Raw genomic sequence first — 15,308 nt, forward strand, 5'->3', positions numbered from 1 at the left:
AGGACACGTTGTTTGGATACATTTATTTTCTTACTTTACAAATTACTGTTTTGATAAATGTGCTTAGATGTGTTTAGTACAGTATATGCTCTTCTTGTTTTATCTGGTTCATTTTGTGTTTAAATGCTAAGAAAAAACATATTTAGGTGTAATTTTTTGGGGCCGGGAACCAATTAATTGGTTTTCCATTATTTCTTATGGGGAAAATTCGATCACAACTCGAACTTTTTAGGATTCGATCCGGAGTTCTGAAAGGATTAAATCCGAGTTCTGAGCTACCACTGTACTTAACGTTTTGCATAATACACATATTATAATAATGCATGGCTCAATGCATTTATAGTATAGTATTGGTCAATGCATTTATAGTATAGTATTGATCAATGCATTTATAGTCTTTTTAACTTCATTTTTAGTTAATAAAACAAAAGTGGCAAACAATCCTTGATCTCAAACTGTCAATGACCAAATTCCTGTCTGTTTTCATGACAGCCTAGAGACAGAGACTGTGAAATTAAGGATAACATAATCTGTGCTGTTGGATATCCTTTCTTAAAAACAGATGAGCAGGTATGTCAAATTCAAAATTTTGTTCCTGTTGACTTTGTTAAAACAGTGCTTAAAACTTTTAAGATTTAAGCAGATTCTTTTTATTGCAGGATTCTTTTAAGGTTCACTTTGAAGTAAATCCCTCAAATGTGTGTGAGAAATGCGTGAGTATTGACATCAAAGTCAGCGTAATAAGGTAATATATTACAAAACTAAAGTGTAATTATTACATTGAAATGAACACATATGACAGAAAAAGAAAATGTCTTTTCCTCAACATAATGCTTTTTTAACCATTTATATGTAAGTGAAAGTGTGTTTGCTATATAAAACATATGAACTTGTCGGTATTCCAGTATTTTAACATGCATTTCTCTTCTGCAATGACAGAATTATCACGTATGCCAGATTTATTTAAAGGGGCAGTACACCCTAAAGCTGAAAAAGGTGTGTTTTAAATGGTATTCTTTCTGTGGTGATTTAAGTGCCAGAAAATTACATTTAAAAAATCCAACAGCAATGTCTCTTGCCAGAAATCATGACCCTCAAGATAATTGTAGCAAGCAGTTTACTGTAGGAACTATTTTTTCTGCTGAACTCCACACACCAATCCTATCATTGCCCAGAAGATATTGGCAGGGTGCTCGTGCTCGTATCTTCTGCACAGAGATACAATTGGTGTGTGGAGTTCAGTACAAGAAAATAGTTCCTACATTAAATTCCTCACTACAAAGTCTGTGAATTATCTTGAGTCACCAGGTCATGATTTCTGCTAAGAGACATTGCTGTTGATTTTTTCAAATGTACTTCTTCTGGCGCTTTAATCACCACAGAAAGAATGCCATTCACTCCCATTATATTCAAGGGAAGCCCCACATTTATACAAGCAATATCTTCAAAACTAGGCATCTCCCAGCAGAACAACCTAGAAGGATAGATAGCACCAAAGCCCCTCTTAAACATAATTTTTTTCAGTTTCAGGATGAACTGCCCCTTTAACTAATCACTGGCTTAATCCATCCAGTTTGTATGATCACACACGAGGTAGTATTTCACCCTGAACAGTGCTCCACAGCACAGATGGGGTACGCAAGGGTGGACCCATGTGAAACCGGGCAGGCTAAGCACAGGTCAATAAGCTGAGTAGCAGAATCAGGGTGACTTTGGAGGACCTGAGGCGATGGTGCCCTGGGGATTAACAGGAGACAGAGTGTTGGACAGAGATGTTTACGATTAAGAGACCAAAACCACCACCAAAAGGGCAAAAGCAAGACACAAGGTGCAAGATAGCAACAGGATCCATACCAAAAACCCAGCGTTAATAAGATTCATTATTAAGGTGCTGCAAGGCAGTGGGATCCAGGAATGTGGAGCACGCCGGCTGGAGAACAGTGCTGTATTTGTGAGGCTATTTACATGGTTCAGTGAGGGAGGAACAGTGAGTCATTGAGAGTGGTGCACTGGGAGGGGTGGGCTCAGCCAAAGAGGCACTATTTCTGGAGGAGTAAAAGAGTAAAGCCGTATGATTAATGCTGACCCACCTGTCTCATCTCCCATTGCTGCTTCTCCCAACTCCATTAAATCCTCCTCAGGGAGGGTAGCAATCCAGCTAACGATTTTTTGTGCTCGTAGCGTTTACCAGACATTGCATTTTAGGTATGGAAACGTTTAAAGTGTCCAGTTTTCCTGATGTTGTCGGAACGTATACAACTACTACTACAATTAAGACTAATAAGGTATAAACATACAAAGGGCACAGTAGAGTAGCGGGAAACACTGTGGCTCTTCATCTCTACGGATCATGGGTCCAGGGCTGGATTGGGCATTGCCAGTATAGACATACAGCACTTCTATAAAATGATATTTTTATCATAAAATAGCATTTTCCAATATTACTTTAAAAGGATGTTCAAGTAATAATGTTATCTACCCAACATTAACAGAACCTTTGCTAAAATGTAAAACATAAATAATGTTTCATTAACATCACAGTAAGAACGTTCTCTGCCATCTTTGAGAAGCCCTTTACATAAGGCTGGTTAACGTTCTGGGAACGTTCCCTGTCAACTCAGAAGCCAAGCTAACCACAAGCTGCTTATAGCTTATCAGCAGTGGTTTGTCTGACTTGTCTGGGTTCATGTGGTTGAAATAGGATTAGCAGTAGTCGAGCCTTCGCCTGTCTCCCGACACGCCGAAGGAAAAACTGGGGACAGAACTCATGGTGCAGACCTGAGTTCAGTGAACAGAGAGGCAGAATTCAGGAAACAGTGGATGATCTTGAGACAACAGCACTTAGACTAATTAGAGACAGAAACCAGAACAAAATGAGAATACTAGGGAAAGACTTTAGGGAAAAACTGATACAGAAGGGAGAAAGACGAAAAACAGTTTCTAAGACAGAACAGTGAGATCAGTAACAAGGTTTTGTGATTTGGTGCTATAGAGCTTCAAGACCCAGGATGTTTACATAGCTGCAAGGCTTGTTATATGGCAGGATTTCCTGTTTAGGTCACAGAGGGCACTCTTGTGAAATATAACCAAGCAACTGCAACTCTCCCTGCTGGACTGGGGTCATTATGATCTTTACAAAAGCTAACCCAGGCACGATTTGTGTTTGAGGTGCATGGTTAATATTCTTTATGAGATGTTGCCATTTTATCTATTTTACAGTGACAGTGAAGAGCCCAATCTTAATGACAACAGTGTGGACATCAAGATCCCAGTTAAGTACGAGTCGGGGCTAAGTTTTTCAGCGTAAGTAGGATATTAAAATTCTATAATATGTAATGGTCTACCAAAATGAAGATTTTCTCCATGCAGTGTTTATAGTAATGGATGTTTAGGATCTCTGTTTTTTCACAGATGTCAAAAAGTACTATCTAATAACACATGTATTTAAAGGCCATGTCAACAATTACCGTGATCAAATCCATAGTCCCATTCCTTTACTTTTGTGTTTAATTGCACCACCCAACCAAACTAAACTTGCTGATAATAAGTGAATATTAAATTCCGTGTATTCAATCTCCAAACATTTTATGGTGAGCTTATGGTTGTGGAGTAAATATTAAACTTTTTCTTCAGTAAACATCTACCACAATAAGAAATATGACCATGTCTGTGTTTTCAGAATTGTCCACTAACTCTGGAATTTTTGAAAAAATATATCAGCAAATGATCTCACCATTTTTTTGTACTTTGTACATTAAATGACCAAGCACACAATTAAACACATTCCCTAACACTCTGTGTAAAGGTTTAAAAAAAATTTGAACACTTAATGATACAAGTTACCGACACATTTACAGCAGCCAAACCCATTTGTCTTGTTGAGCAGACATTTTAAAAAAGGGATATCCTACTGAACATTCATTATGTCCCTACTTTTAAAATAACAATAATGAAACTATAGTTGAGTATGAATGTACACAGAAATGGAATTTTCAGTGCTAACAGAAAGTATTGGGATGCTTCCTTAATTTTTGCTTAATTAAAAATGTTGCAAAATTATTGGTTTCACAACAAAAGTCCATTGACAAGCGATGTTTAACATATCTGCATATATCTGCACAAACCTGTTCTTAACATTTTGCTATTACTTTGCAATTGTAGTCACTGGCTTCCAAAGGGATACTAAACACAAATATTAGGTGTTTCGTTATTGCAAAGGTGTTACTAATTAAAAAGTACTCAATGACATTGCATGTGAATGAACTGTTTAACTCAGAACAGTTTGATTGACTTAAATAAATGATTTACCTAAACCTACTCATTGTGTCTAATGTGTGTCTGTGCGTGTGTGTGTGTGCGTGTGTGTGTGCGTTTTTTAGTATGATGTGTAAATGTGACACATGTATAACATTCATCAAACAAATATTCCCCAGTTAAGCTTAATCTAAATCAGCCATCTTTTCAGTGTGAAATACATGGAAGGAAGTCATCACATAATCGTCCGTGAAAGTGAAGAGTTCCCAAGTGTATTGAATCACATGAGTATGATTGGGGATGAAGTCAACATCAGCTACACGGTGAGAGAAGCAGCAGCCAGTTCAGGCTGTAACATTACAGATATATTGGGTAACTTGACATGTGCATTGATATTTTCTTATTTGCCAGGCATTTAGATGTATAATCACATTATGCAACAGAATGCATAAACACAATACCAAAATCATCAGCACAAACACATAATCCATAAGAACTATAAATCTTGGGCAGTGGGATGTAATATAATAACATATTACACAGTAGTACCATATTTGAGTGTTATTTAAGGAAAGAGAGAAAATGAATTTGTTCTGCCCTTAACATTGTGCCAATGTATACTGTCCCACAGATTAAAATGGAAATCAACCAGACGATTCCTCCTCTGACATTAAATATTACATATCCCTTTAAGTCTCCAAGAAAAAATATTCTGCTGTATTTGACAAATGTGGCCTTCTCTAAGGTAAGGGTGCCCTTTTGTGGTAACAATAGGTGTACAGCAAACAACACAATGGCTATAGACTTACTAACCCATGGTTACCTCAGTAAAGTGGTAAAAATTTGTGTGCGTATATATATATATATATATATATATATATATATATATATATATACACAGTATATAATATATATAAACCCATACAATACATTTGTTGACACAGGCAGAACCTAAGCTGGTTACAGCTAATGCAGTCAGTTATAATCGGCTGTCGGGCACCAACAGTCACATTGTCACGTTCGGCGGACGGGCGAATGAGGGAGTAGGCAAGAGAGCCGTGATTTCAGGAATATGGGGTTTATTCGGGACAGACAGGCCACGAACATGAAACAATACAATGACAGAACTGGGGAATACTGACCGAGACATGGACTAAATACTAAAGACAGGCTGAACTGAACAAGCAACAGGTGATCACAGTCAGGAATTAACACGAGGTGGACGTGGCACACACGAGGATCGGACGGAGCTGGGCGTGACACACATCATATTCAAACTCACTTGGCGCATGCATTTTAGCCATTCTAACCCTTTGCAAAATTTTCATTGTATTTCTTTAGTCCATCTGTGTGCTGCAGGTATTCATTTGCTGTTTGGTGCAGCAGGTTTGCGTTAACAAGCAGATGTACCTAATAAAAATGTGTGACATCGAAGTGTTTTAAATCTATTATTGGCAGTTCTTTAAGCTATTTTGAGACTTGTTTTAAAAATATTCTCTTCCATATTTCACCATAAATATTTTTGTTCCATAGTGTATTCCTTTCTTGCATTTCAAGAAATTTAAAATAACAGCGTTCAATGGCATTGCATTTAAACAATTGACGCGGATGAGAGAAATTATTTTAATACTCTAGTCATGTTCGTTATTAATTCTTGGTTCACTTTATTCCTCGTGACCATTTACAGTCGTCACCTCTTTATATATAATCCCTTTTGGGTTTCATTGCAGAATGTAAAATGTGACGTCTCTCAAGTGGACCCACTAAAAATCAGCCCACAGCACACGTATCCGTCTCATGCTGTGAAGGAAACCTTGGGCAATTACACTGTGGTGAGTTCTATATCATAATCTGATTCAGAAATCAGACCCAATATTTGTGTGTTTTTATTGGTGATTAACACCTATTTCTTTCACACAAAATGGGGAACTGTACCCCGACCTCCACTGATATTGGAATGGTGGTTATAGGTTGATTCAGCAATCCCACAGCATGCAGTAGGCTTCAGTTTTTCCATTAGTCAGTGGATGCTAGAGAGAGAAATATCTTCATAACCTCCCAGGAGAACACTACCAGAAGATGAACTGGAACATGAACTGAGGCCTGCTCATTAAGTCCCCCCTTTACCTTTGTGAGGCAGGAGTTTTCAAGCAGGCAGGGCAATCTGGGCAATATTGTCCAGACTCAAGGCAATACGTACAGTACAATGGCCATTTTATAACTGACATAAAAACAGTCAAGCAGTAATACACTAAGACCAATTTATAGTCAAATAAACATGGATTCTATAGCATTAGATTAAAAAGCAGGTGTAATGGAGAATATGAGGTACAGGATAAGGAGATCCGATAGACTACATATACACATCAGGGCAGAGGGATTCATGGTTTTGGGGCGGATGCTTCAGTGAAGGGGTGAATGTGGAGGCAATCAGTAATATTCCATTCATTCATTTTTCAACCACTTCATTGGGTCAGGGTCACAGGGAGGTCTGGAGCCGATCCCAGGCAGCACAGGGTGCAAGGCAGGGGGTTAATGTCCTAAACACGCAGATACGTGATTTTTGGACTGTGGAAAGTACCCAGAGGAAAACATGTAGCATGGGGGAAACATGCAAACACACACACACACGTGCATGCACACACACACACATGCATGCACACACACACATATGTATGCACACATGCATGCACACACAAACACACACACACCAACATACACATACACATACATGCATGCACATACACACACATACGCATGCACACACACACACATACACATACACACACAGCAGAACCCCCAGCCCTGGAGGTGGGAGGCATCCTCCAGATTCCTGTATTACATTAACCTTTTCATTCTCCTGTGGACTTGAGATTTCTACATCCAGAACCTGAAAATTTGATATTTCAGCTTTCAACTTTTGTATACACTCTTGTTTACTTATAAATACATTTTACAAGCATTTTTAAATCTCCACAGCAAGTAAAGACCAAATTAAAATGTACATATTTTAGTTGTCCGAAAAGTGTACAACTAAATAATTAGTGGCTGGTAAGCAGCTGTGGATGTACTCATCCATCCATACAGCTTTTAAAGAAATTGTCATTTATTAAATGAATTCATCCCTCTAATGTTGCATTAGAGTCACAGAGTTAGAGTCATATTGCATTTCCAGTAACAGGAATGAATTATGTGCTTTCCTTTTTTTTTGTCTAGGCGTGCGATGGATTCAACTGTAAAGTCTTTCTCTGCACTATCCCTTCACTAAATCTTTCCAAGTCTAGCCAAGTAAATGTCACCTTCCGTGTTTGGAAGGGCACCTTCATCAAAGTAAGTTTAAATTTTACTTGAAGATTTGGAGTTATGTTGATGAAGAAGGCTTCCAATAACTGTGTATTAATGATACCATTATTGCTGATGAAGAGCTGTATATTAAAGTACAGATGACCCTTCCACATTGTTGGGGGACAAGGGTGTAGATCTCCTGTGATTTGTAAAAAAAAAAGTTGTAAAAGTTACGAAGAAACATCAAAGATACGAGAGACATGAAATAAGAAGACCACTGTGAGAGATCACAGGAGAGGCTGCCCTAAACACGCTTGGCATCCTCCAAACCAGCACTCTACATATATTTTATGCATTTATGAGTTACCAAACTTTTTTGCACCTGCTGGCTTTCACAAAACTCCCAAGAACTACTAGAAAATTAATTCCCATTTAATTTCTTCTGCTGACATTGTGATATATCAAAACCGCAATGGGGAAAGTCACGATTGTAGTCTGAAATCTTAAGTTTATATACTTCGTACAAATGACTGATTTAGTGTCACGCACAGCTAGCCTGTTGATTCTTCAGCTCTCCCATTGATTGTGGAGTGAAGATAATGAGTGATCAATTGATTTATTTATGGTGCTGTCTATAGGCAGAGTTCTCCAGTTTGGAAATGACTGTGCATGCTACACTGAAGCACAAGGATACATCTCTCTTTGTTCTGAGTAGTGCCAATGAAAAAAGAGATGTGAGTAAACAGGTCAAACAGTTCTGTTTCAGTTGATTTTATTGCTGTAATTCATTGTGACTTTTCATGGCAACCAAATATTGGACATCACGTTGCTTGAACATTATATACCTAACCGTATTTTCTTCCTTTCTCCAAAGATAAAAATTCAAGTTTCAAAAGACTCTCTTGGTGGAATACCATTGTGGATTATCATTGTGAGCATTCTTATAGGGCTACTGATATTGGCCTTGGTAATCTTTGTGCTATGGAAGGTATGCTGAAAAGTTCGGAATCAAAATCATAATGTTTATCATATTGCATAATATTTGTTACTTAATAAGCATAAATTCTGTTTGTGTACATTTGTCCATTAAATATCAGAATATTTTATTTTTACTGTCTCAACCAAGCTGACAGCATAGAATTTTTTTAAATTATTTATCCAGAGTATGCATTCTTCTTTGTTTTAATAAATTTTATCCTTTCAAAAGAAATACAAAGTTAAACATTGTTTTTAAAAGTTTTTATTCCTTCAGGAATGTATTTTTTCGGGATATGTATTATTGTATAAAATGATGGGTTTTTTTATTTTCATGCAGGCTGGATTTTTCAAGAGAAAATCAATGGAGGAAATGAAGGACATGAAAAATGGACAGGAAACAAGGACATGAAAAATCAGTAAAAATCCATGCAACAGGCTTCTGCCCTAAATCTCCTCAGGTCTGAAATAATGTCTATACAAGGCCATGCCATTGCAGAACTCAAACTTATGGAAATGAACATTTCTGTTCTATGCAGCAAGATTTCAATGATATGCAGTACCTGTCAAAAGTTTGAGTGAACCCCTAGAACCCTAGAACCTAGGATTTTTTCCCCATAATATATACCTGATTTATACATGCACCCATCTTCCTAGCTAACCATCCAGTGCCCAGGCAGGATAGGAGACCAGGCAGGGGACACCCTGGGCGCAGTGACAGGATGACCTCTGCTCCTTTTAAAAGATTTAAAAAGTGTTTTCACTTAAACTTGCGGTGTAAAGCTGGTTCACTCAAAAGTTTGACTTTATTGTACATTTCAAACAAGTATCAATAATAGCTGTTCTTCATTTGTTTATTGCTTTCCAAAAGGTGTGAAATATTGCATTTTTTTTTTGCGATTTAGTTGAACTACATTTAAAAAAAAGGTTAAAGAAATGCAGAATGTTTGAATCGCAAAAGTACTCAAGTTTAATCATAAATGACAGAGCATTTGGTACAGCTCAGTATATACTACAAATGTGTAGTAACTAATTTTTTTATTATTAATTTATAGTACCTTCAGAAAACTTCTAAAAATATGCATTTACTTTGCCATTATGGGATACGTGGTGTATATTTATGGCAAAATGGAGTCAATGTTTAGATAAGTCTACAACAATCTGTAAAAAATAAAAAAATAACGCACATTATGCATAATTTGGTTCTACAACTTTCAGCTGTTTTACAAAGGCGCAGGGCCTGAGGTAATGTTTCTGTATACAAATGAAATTGAGATAATTGAAAACTGCTGTTCATGTATATCCCTCAGTGTACTGTAAATATATGCAGGTTACCTCAGTCACATGGGATGCACTCGTATGTAAAGAATTGAGAGAGAATATGTTTTTCCAAAAGTAAGAAAATATTTGTACTTCACATTTTTACAGAGTATGCATAGATTTTTTGCACAGATAGTTCTTTAAAAATAAAAGAAAAATATAAAAAGTGTTTTATTGTAGGGTAATGCAAAATTGAACAGTTATGATTGCAATAATTTTAACTGAATTTTCATTTGCCAGCTGTAAAGCTGAACATAAATTCAATCTTTGAATGCAGCTTTTTCTGACGTCACAAAGATGCAGTCTTATAATTGAATATATACAATAAATCTCTGCTTCATGTCATCTTTTCAGTCTAATCGTGTGATCACTAAAGTATCACATGCATTGTGTCCGGTATTGCATTAAAGTTTGAACATATCTATCATGTTTTTATCATAATAAAATACAAATAAATAAAAATTCTAGCAGAAAAATGAATGATATTAAGCAGGGAATTACTGTACTAATAACCGTACTAATATTTTGTTTGTTATAAATGTTTTATAATTACATTTGTTTAATGGTTTTTATCACTGTTGTGTGTATTTGCACAAACAATCCTTATTTACAAAGTTAATATGTTGTATTCAAGGACATCACATCATCAGCATTACTGAGGATTATCATTTTCAGAGTGCATGTAAAAATACAGTACAGTGCAAAAGTCTTAGGCAGGCAAAGAAAATGATGTTTAGATTATCCTCGTGTTGGTGTAAAACTATGATATTATGCCTGTCAAAGTGTGTCAGCTTAGCCATTTCAGAACCTCTGCTAAAATCACCCCAGTATTTGCAGCGACCGTCCAGTGCAGCCATGTATTTTTTGACTAGCACACCTCATACAGCTAGTCAATCTGTCACTGATTTTCTAAACCAATTTATTTAATTATTTAATTGAGCTGTTGGTGAAATTTAACAAAATCATGGAACGGCTGAGGTGCCCCTGAGGAGAAGTTTGGGAACTGAAGCAGTGTTCATCTAGACATCCAACTAGATATCAGTAACTTTTTAGAAAACAGAAGAAATTATTACTAGTTTTTATTGTGTTACTCTTTGCACATGTTCTAATGTTAAATTGTGTTTTTTGTTCTAAGCCAAAGTACCCTTGCTACCCAGATAAACAGCTTTAAACATTTCTTTGGACTGTCTAAGACTTTTGCACAGTACTGTAAGCAATTGTGAAAATGTATAAAATGAAACTTTGGTAATGCATTTGTCCTGTGCACTGTTTAAAAGTAAGTAATGCACTGTTGTATGTAGTGTAATTGGCATACAGAATTGTACATGCTGTCATTGAAATCTTTGAGACAATAAAGGGTTTTTTGATGTGTGTTTGACTGTAACAGTGCTCAAGTCAGCTTCTTACGTGTGGAATTGTGCCTTTACTCCTACAACATTCCCTACAGTACATTTCCATTACATCCAAGGCTGATGTTCATATTCACATCTATTTGTACTGAGGGTTCAATAAGTCAAAGTTTAAAGTTATATATCTAGTAAAAGAGTAAGAATTTGTTCCTGCCCTGGAAAACCAGCAGTGCTCGGCCCTTGAGGACCGTGATTTGAATAGTCCTGCCCTAAAGGATCTGGATGACTCTAATCACTGGATCCACTAGCTAGACCATATCATAAAGCGTTTTTCTCAATTAATTTTCATTGTGCACAACAACTAGAAAGTCAAAATAAGCTGGACACTTACAATAATATTATTTGTGTGTGTGTGCATGTGTGTGTGCGAGCGGGTATATCTATCCTTATGGGGATACAATGTCCCCATAACGTGATAAATATCTGTTCCCATAAGGGAAAACTCTATTTTATAAAAATCGGTGACTGCTATGAAAAAACTAAAGATGCAAAAACACTTGTATTTTGCAGTTAGTGTTAGCATTTTTCACATAGAAGTGAATGAGTGGTCCCCATAAGGATAGGTATACCAGACATGTGCGTGTGTGTGTGTGTGTGTGTGTGTGTGTTCTATCATATTCACTTAAAATAAGCCCAAAAAGGCTAATGAACCCAGGAAACCAGGGACAACAATAGTGTACTTCACCCTCCTGACCAGCAGCTTAAAATCATAAAGGATTTTTTCTGATATTTCGCAAACAAAAAATTACCTTCAGAAACAGAAATAAGGAGAGTGGTACTATATATACATTGAATGAAACTTTTTTAGATATAGATATAGCTCTCCATCTGGCTTGCAACCATTTGTCTAGTTCAGGGTCATCATTGAGCCTGGAGTCTCTGTCAAGTAGCGCAGGACATGAGGCAGGTAAACACCCTGGGCAGGATGCCAGTGCAGTGTAATGCACACACATGCACTATAGGAAGTTTAAAGACACCAATTAGTCTAATGGAAGAAATGAAGGAGCACATGAATAATCAATGTCCCTGAGTGGCAGGTTCCTAAATCTCTGCAGGTCTGAATTTATTAAAACATACCAGCTCCACATTATTTCAGGACTCAGAATGAACATGTGCATTTTACTTCATTAGATATACCTGCTCTGCTAAGGCAAGCAGCCAGCTCGTACAGAAGAGGAGGACAAGAGGCCTGGTTAATGTGTTACTCATGTACAGGGTCAAGTGTTTACAGAGAATGTTGTGATGAACCAAAACCATCCTGTCAATGGCATTTCTGTTTTGTGAAAGGCCTTGTTAATGTGAAAAAGAGAATGGCCAGACTTGATATCATGAACACAACGCCGGCAAAAATAACAGTTCGGGACAACAGTATGCAAAATGACTTCACTTGTCATCACTTGAAGCATTCTGGAGGCAAAAGTGACTCTCTCCTAGTACTAGCTACTGTAGGTGTAATGGGTGTATTTTCCATTATGACCACCTGCATAGTTGCAGTCATCTTACAAATAATGACCTTTTCCACTTAAAGCCACAAGTGGGCAGCAACGAGCTATTATCAAGAGTAAGGACAGTATATTTAAAACTCAGAAATATTTTACATCAAAATCCTTCATCCATCTATCTTCCACACTCCTCACCCACTACAAAACCATGGTGCTTTTAATATTATCCAACCATCCACGATCCAGCCATTTATCCTGGCCAGGATCCTTTAACATTATGCCATTCTAAAAAAAATGATCTAAAATTTAGATAAGAGAAAATATTCTTCGACATTAAATAGAATAGACTGGCATCCAACAGAGTGTACCCCAGGCTTGTGCCCCATAAAGGATAAACATTTCAAAGTGTGCTCTATGTGGGCATGTTCAGGAAATGGAAAAAATAAGTCTGAATCCCCGCATCATGAGGGTGACCTCCAGGTACTCTGACTTCTTCCTGCAGCCAAAAAACATAGTTAGGCTTTAGCTATTGTCTGTAAATTGTCTGTAGTGCAGGGTTCCCCACTTCTGGCCCTGGAGAGTCAGTCTGCAACACAGTTTGCAAATTTCCCTGCTCAAACACACCTACTAAACCTGCTGATTAGCTGGGGAGCTGTACTGTATAAGTTGTGCGTGAGCCAGAAAACCTGCAAACTGTGTTGCAGACTGGCCCTTAAGGATCGGAATTGGGGGACCCTGCTGTAGTGTATGTTGTGTTTTTCTAATAAACAGACTCCTTATGTTTCAATCAAAAAAACATTTTGGCAGGGTTTTATAATTTCCAGGCTTTCTTATTTTCTCTTCACCTCCAACCACGCACTCCTCCTCTTCCAGCTCCAACACACCGACGATCACATCCCCGAAGGCCACCTTACACAACACTGAACTCAACTTAAAGCCACGTTACCACCAGCACCAAGAAGTCGACATATACAATTCTTTATAATTACTTCCAAATAAATAAAGTGGAATATTTTGTCTATTTTTTCCCCACATTAATTTCAATATATACAATGACAGCTTTATAATTATATATCATATAACACTACAGATATACAGTAAAATTTTATGTTTTCATTAAATGTATTTATTATTTTATTTATTTAATTTTTGAAAATTATGCTACCATTTTTACCATTTTTAGTCACATGACATTCCTTGTGCTGGAGGATCATAGTCATTAGGGTCTGTTTAACCAGTGGAATGTGTCACATCCTGCCTGCCACGTCCACCTGACCCTCCGGTCGCCTCCTTAGCGTGACCCTAACAAGCCACACCTGGATTTGTCTGTCTTATCTCTCATTCCTGCCCTCATGGTAATCACTCCAGCTGCCTCTCGTTGCTGTCTTGTCAGGCTTGTATAAAAGTGCCTACCAGTTCTGTGTTCCCCAGTCCAGTCATTGATGTTGTTCCCTTGTGTTGCCTGTGTCCCTCCTCCCGATTTGATCCCTCAAGATCATGTTCGTTTCCAGTTGTTGTTCTTTCGAGTTTAATAAGCCTCTTTTTGTTTTGCTGTAACGCCTGCTCCTGTGTTCTTCATCTTCAAATGATGTCAGACTTAAAAATAATGTTACATATTTCCACAATTTAGAAATATTGTTTAGTACTCATGTTCTCATTTTATTTTATTTTTTGTGTTTCACAGTAATTTGTACATTAGAAGGAAGATCCTTCTTTCATTTACTTCTAAAATACTATTCTATTTCTAAAACTTATACATTTTATGAGAATATAAAGAATTGTTTTTCAATTACCTCATAAAGTATCATGATAGATTAGAAATATGGTCACACAAGTCTCTGAGATTGTTTTTTTTAATTGTTTTGTAGAGCCTGGTATTAAATTTTTCATATCTAATTTTCTGTTTGTGGGTCAAACCTATAAATAAAGGTAAAGTTGCCATATTACTATATAGCTTAGTTTTACTTAATTGTTGGTTTCTTTTAGATTTTTGTAACTGTTCTCAGAAAAAGAGATCATCTGAAGATGAGTCGTGGCTTGTTACGGAATGTGTGTTATAATGTTCTGTTTTGTTTTTCTGCTTCAGGGAACTTTTCAGCGGCATGGAATGAAAAAGTGACTTACAAGTGTTAGTAGATAGACAGAGAAATCTCACCTTAAATCAAAGACAAAGGGATCACATAAATCTGGTGAAGTGACCCTAAGTTGTACTGTCAAATTAAGTTTAAGGAATGTTTACCCCAAAGCAGGTTGGCAGCTATATTTATTTAGTCACTAAATAGAAGTATGGATGATGCCCAGTTAAGGGAATGTGATTTTATTGCAGATTGTGTCATTATATAAACTGCCAGTTTTTATAAGTAGCATTTCCACATAAACTCACTAATATGAAAGGCATGTTTAGTCACCCATATCAAACTTTTTCACAGTTAAAAAGAGAAAAAAGCAGGAGCCTGTGAAAGTGAATATAAGTGGAATAATAATAATAATAATAATAACACAATATATTTTTGTTTGTTCTTCCACAAAGCTTGTTTTCACCAAAGCACATTATTCTTCCATGCAGGATAGATCAGCGACAACAGAATCATCAGAAAACCATGGTTTTCTCAAACTAATTTGG

At 36.8% G+C, this 15,308-nt stretch overlaps 1 protein-coding gene across 1 annotated transcript in view; it reads left to right on the forward strand.

The window, feature by feature from the left end:
- itga1 (integrin, alpha 1) overlaps positions 1 to 11,218 on the forward strand; it is a 41,847-nt gene extending 30,629 nt beyond the window's left edge. Inside the window, exons 21-30 of the mRNA XM_023823080.2 lie at positions 493 to 570; positions 660 to 745; positions 3,220 to 3,303; positions 4,466 to 4,577; positions 4,886 to 4,999; positions 5,985 to 6,086; positions 7,471 to 7,584; positions 8,178 to 8,273; positions 8,414 to 8,527; positions 8,855 to 11,218. Coding sequence (XP_023678848.1) covers positions 493 to 570; positions 660 to 745; positions 3,220 to 3,303; positions 4,466 to 4,577; positions 4,886 to 4,999; positions 5,985 to 6,086; positions 7,471 to 7,584; positions 8,178 to 8,273; positions 8,414 to 8,527; positions 8,855 to 8,926 — 972 coding nt within the window. The 3' untranslated portion in view covers positions 8,927 to 11,218. The remainder of the gene's footprint in view (positions 1 to 492; positions 571 to 659; positions 746 to 3,219; positions 3,304 to 4,465; positions 4,578 to 4,885; positions 5,000 to 5,984; positions 6,087 to 7,470; positions 7,585 to 8,177; positions 8,274 to 8,413; positions 8,528 to 8,854) is intronic.
- Positions 11,219 to 15,308: the final 4,090 nt, after the last annotated feature.

The sequence above is a fragment of the Paramormyrops kingsleyae genome, chromosome 7, assembly GCF_048594095.1.
Source record: "Paramormyrops kingsleyae isolate MSU_618 chromosome 7, PKINGS_0.4, whole genome shotgun sequence".
NCBI classification, from domain to species: domain Eukaryota; kingdom Metazoa; phylum Chordata; class Actinopteri; order Osteoglossiformes; family Mormyridae; genus Paramormyrops; species Paramormyrops kingsleyae.